General features: G+C 47.2%; 1 protein-coding gene across 1 annotated transcript; it reads right to left on the reverse strand.

Annotated features, from left to right (window-relative positions):
* Nucleotides 1-2188: 2188 nt before the first annotated feature.
* Nucleotides 2189-3254, reverse strand: LOC136472741 (uncharacterized). Its single transcript, XM_066470448.1, has 2 exons — nucleotides 3012-3254; nucleotides 2189-2919 (listed from the first exon to the last, which is right to left on the reverse strand). The coding sequence occupies exons 1-2, from the start codon at nucleotides 3177-3179 to the stop codon at nucleotides 2335-2337; spliced, it is 753 nt and encodes a 250-aa protein (XP_066326545.1). The 5' UTR covers nucleotides 3180-3254; the 3' UTR covers nucleotides 2189-2334.
* Nucleotides 3255-5124: the final 1870 nt, after the last annotated feature.

The following is a 5124-nucleotide window of genomic DNA, read 5'->3' on the forward strand; positions in this document are numbered from 1 at the left end:
GTTGATAAAATAGTTACATGAAAAGATGACCAAAATAATAGTTGTAAGAACACAATTAATTGATAGAGCATGATTTAAAAAAATTAGGAAAAAATCATCAAATTTGAAGTTAGTATGAGGGAGAAAGACTAGTTCCAAGTTTTTGCCAAAGATTAAAAAGAGAAATCAGAATAATTCAACAATTTAAATATTGGATTTCTAACAGTATTTTGACATAGTAAATGATTTCAAATGAAAAAGTTATAAACAACAAAGTTCTATAACTTTTCAAGATCTACAACTTTTATTTTGGTCATTTCTCCATCCGAGGTCGTTTAAAAAAATTCAAATTTTAATGCTTAATTTTTACTATTTCGTGGCGGCGCAACTTGACTTTCATGAAAAAAACTATCACTACTACACAAATCTTTTCCAAGGCGGGCAAAAACGATTTTTCGAGGCGGGCATCCCAACCGTCTCGGACCAAAGGTCACGGTAAATCAAACTTTACCAAGGCGGTTGAAATGCCCGCCTCGGTTAATCAAATAAAAAACAAAAAAGGAAAAAGCACGCAGCCCAAACCGGGTCTGGGCCTGGATCTGGGCTGCGCGCCGCCGCCGCCGGGGTTCCTCGATCTGTCACCGGGGGAGCTCAATTCGGCCACCATGGACACAGATCCGGCCACCAACGGCGGATCCACCCACCACGGTCACGGATCTGGCCACCATTGGCGGATCCGGCCACCATGGTAGCCGGAGGAGATGGGGGAGGAGGGCATGTCGCCGCTAGTGGAGGAGCTCGGGGGAGGAGTGTGCCGATGCCGGGGAAGGAGCCAGTGCCACTGGTGTAGGAGCTCTGGGGAGGAACGCTCCACCACCAGATTCGGTGCCGCCGCCACTGCTCCCACTGCCTAAAGGGTGGTGGAGGGCGCCGCTGCCGCCCAAGAGGAGAGGGAGAGGCGCCGCTGCCGCCCAAGAGGAGAGGGAGAGGCGCCGCCGTCGCCAGGAAGTCGCCCGCGCTATGAGGGAGAGAGAGGGGAGGGCGAATGAGGGAGAGAGAGGTGGGCGAGTGAGAGAGGCGTCGGGTGGGGGCGATGGGCGAGTGAGAGAGGCGTCGAGTGGGGACGATGGGAGAGGCGCGGCATCGAGCTGAGGGTCGGGGTAGTGGAGGGAGTGAGTGAAACCCTAACCTTCCCCAGTATATATATATTCAAGGTGTGTATTGGCTGGTTTGGGCTTTTCTCATTGCTAGTGGGCTTGGCCACAATTAAAAAGGCCCGCCTCCGAAAATGAGTGTATTTTTTGGTTAATAGATTTTAGGACGTCTCCGCAAATCGATTTTGCGAGGCGGTTGATTGTGACCGTCTCGGTTAATAAAATTGCCCACCTCGGTTAATCCCAGGCATTAATCGAGGCAGTTGAAATTCCCACCCACCTCCGAGGCTATTTTGAAAACGCTGCGCAAAAGATTTTACGTAGTAGTGTATCACTCTCATGAAAATAGATAATTTCGTGGCCGGGTAGTCATTTTCATGAGGGGGTACTAAATACTCTCACGAAAATAGTTGATTTCATGACGGTGTGTGGAGCACTCTCATGAAAATAAGTTTTCGTTGCGGGATTTACATCACCCTCATGAAAACTATTATTTTCATGAGAGTGCGTTTTCCACTCTCACGAAAAACTGTCCCCTTTCTTCTTCCTAAATAGCATGCATGGAAGGGGATATAAGACTAAGATGCGGGTAAAATCTTCTCTCCAGTACACCTCAATTTTAGTCACTATCAACTTATGCTGAATTTACACTCGACTTGTACTAAGTTTCCGTGACTATTTTGATGTAATTTCTAAATAGAAATGGTGTAACTAAAATTCTGGTGGGAAGGAAATATGTCACCTGATTCCTACAACACCTTTATCTAAATATAGAACTCCTCTAAAACATCCTAATCTTTTCTCTTTCTTATAATAATAACATGCTCATAACATTCAGCTGAGAAACCTTTTCGACTGAACCAAAAAACATAGTCCAAAATGCACAAAAGTAGCCAAGCATTCACAAGACAAACACCACAACAGCAGAGACATCTATCTTTGAAGATCTTCCATCAGCACGCGGCTGTTATGTCAATATATAAATGCCATATATTTTTCTTATACGGGTTAGTAAAAAAAAATCACCAACCCAACCCACTAGCCAGTTGCTAGAGCACAAACTAGTGAAAAAGGAAGTCTACATATGCATATATATGGCTGGGCACTACAACAATGTAAAGCACAGCATATTCCATATGCCGATGCCTCTTGGATGAGAAATTGAGAATTGCTGTCTGCGTTCCATTCCATCATCAGCTCGTCAGACGACTTCAATGCTCTGATCATCACTCTCGCCATCCATGACCACGGCGGCATTAGCTCCACCGATGCTGCTCCGGCCGTCGTCGGCGTCGTCGACCACGTCCATGTTATAAAGTATAGGGATCATGGCCAAGGAGCAGATGCAGGGGAACACGGGCCCAGAGATCCAGAGCAGGAGGGGCGCCCCGGCGAAGAAGAGCCGGTTGCCGGCGAGGTTGAGGAGGAAGCCCCTCTCCATGACGTTGGCGACGTAGTCCCGCGTGACGCCGGGGAGGGGGAGGTGCGGCGACGGCGAGAGCGCGTTGACGAGGAAGGAGGCCTGGTTGAGCGTGCAGATGGCGAGGCTGTGGCAGAGGAAGGCGAGGAGGAAGACGGACAGGATGAGCAGGTACTTGAGCGCCATCATGTACTCGCCGTGCGCGCCGAAGACGGCGTCGCTGAGCGGCTTCTTCACGACGTAGGTGCTGCTCAGCACGGCCGCCACGCCCGTGCAGAAGAGGATCGACGTCGTGCCCACCAGCGTGGAGCCCATCAGCACGTTCCGGATCGACTGCACCACGGTCACCGCCTGCTTCTCGTTGTTCTGTGAATCAATAATGACCATGAGCGTGTGCGCCATGGACGGCGGCCATGGACGAGAAGAAGAGAGGAAAGAAAGTGCGACGACGTACGTACCTTCATCATGGAGAAGACCCAGATGCGGCGCGCGGCGGCGCTGATGCCGACGGTGGAGCTGAGCGGGCTGCGGCGGACGGCGCGGTAGAGCCAGAGGTGGTACACGGCGGGGAAGAGGATGGCGAGCGGGATGAGCACCATGTCCAAGTAGCCGTCCCTCCACGCCATGGCCGACGACGACGACGACCTGATGGACCGCCACACACAAACCTCTCTCTAATATAGGCTCGCTCGGCTCCACGCGATCCCTCTCTCTCTCTCGCTTAGACGGTGACGGTGTATCAGGTGTCGTCGTCGCACCGTCAAGGATGGAGAATATATAGGCAGCTCGCCAGGCTGGCTGGGAGGCGCCGGCCGGTAGAGATGACGACGACCACCACTCGATAGCTCTGGGTAGCGCGAAGAGACGACGACCGCACGTACAGGCGGCGGCACACACACCTACGACAGCGAGTGTGAGTGTGAAGCACATGCACGTACACTACCTCTCTCTCAGCTCCCATGGTGATGGTGGAAACTTACTCGAAGGCCACGACGCTTAGAAAAAACCCAGCGACCTAAAAGTGGTAGAGCTAAGGGGGGGCAGTGGTACGTCGTGACCAAACCTCACACACTGTCTCGATCGCCCGAAATGACTAAGCGTGCTGGATCTCCCTCTCCTGACCTTTTTGTTCGCTTTTCGTGGACATTTTTTAGAAGGTAGTAATATATATAAGAAAGTATACTGGCCAGGTTGCATTGCATGGTGCATGCATAGATTGTCGGCCTTCTCTTTAGTCTAACTCTAATCGCACTAATGGTATATGCTACTTATTAATTCCACACAAAAAAAGGAATATGCTACTTAAAGCTAGAGAGGTACGTACTCCACTCCGTTTGTTTGGTTTGAAAGATTTGTTTTTACATTTAATTTCCGGCTGCTGCATGAAAATGCTATGAGATAAACATTTGCGAATTATTAGTTGGGTGTGGGTTATTCATTAGGATTCTCAAACTATATAAGCCGCGCTCTAAGATAGACAGCACTACTTTGCTCATCTGTCATCCTTGGTTTATGCAGAAACCTGCATAATCATTCATGGGAGATTTTTTATAGTGTCCTTCTGTCTCAAAAGATTCTAAATTAATCTCTGATAAGTTTGAAGAGATCGAGTATAATACTCACAATTAAACAAGGGAACATGCATGCCTTAATCGATCTGAACACGCTTCGAATCGATCAGACTAAATTAATGGAAACACGAGGTAGTGAAAAGTGCGCGGACCAACACACTTCGAGAGTGCATGCATGTCCTGAAAAGTGCGCGGACCGAGCTCGGCGCCGCGTGCTGATTTTGATTTAATTTAGTTTAATTTGGGCGAGGGCGTGAGGCGTGTGTTAGTTATCACCAATGCAATGCATGCACATCATATCATATATATCTACTCGGAGTGCATTCATTCTATCACACGACGCGTTGATGGATGCGAATTGAGCTAGAGGGTTCATCTCAGATCTTGTTTGGCTCTATATCCTCTCTTCCACTGGTGGAAGGATCTACGGTGATAGAAACAACATAATGTGGCCGTGGTTGTGATGCTTGCACGACAGAAGAAAACTTTGTCAATCATAAATTTCTTTTTTTATTAAGGTCTTTTTCTTGTCTTCTGTAAAATGGAAAACAAGCTAGCAACAAAGTGCAGCTGTGACTCTTGTGTAACCAATGTTTCTATCTTTTTTTTTAACTTGTTGATGTTATTTATTCGTTATATAGACCAACTTGTAAACTACTCCATTCATCCTAAAAAGAATACAATTCTAGCATAGTATCCAGTTAAGCCATTTTGAATTTGACCAAATTTATAAAAAAAATAGCAATATTTGCAAATAAGTGTCATCAAATTCCTTATGAAGCATGTTTGTGTTATAAATATTAGCACTGTTTTCCATAAGCCCGATCAAACTCTAGCGCCCTGTTCGCTTGACTTATAAGCCGTATTTTTTCAGCTAACGAACATTATTTTTCTCTCACAACAAATCAGCTAACAGTACTTTCAGTCACGACTTATCAGTCAAACGAACAGGACAATTTTACTAAGGACAACTATGATTGTATCCTTTTCATGACGGGTC

Source organism: Miscanthus floridulus, chromosome 8, assembly GCF_019320115.1.
Source record: "Miscanthus floridulus cultivar M001 chromosome 8, ASM1932011v1, whole genome shotgun sequence".
In the NCBI taxonomy this organism is placed as follows: domain Eukaryota; kingdom Viridiplantae; phylum Streptophyta; class Magnoliopsida; order Poales; family Poaceae; genus Miscanthus; species Miscanthus floridulus.

Excerpts from the sequence above, each read along its gene's own strand:
- LOC136472741 (XM_066470448.1), bottom strand. The coding sequence starts at position 3,179 with ATGGCGTGGAGGGACGGCTACTTGGACATGGTGCTCATCCCGCTCGCC. Across the intron at positions 2,920-3,011 it reads GGGTCTTCTCCATGATGAAG|AACAACGAGAAGCAGGCGGT; the intron begins GTACGTACGTCG and ends ATTGATTCACAG.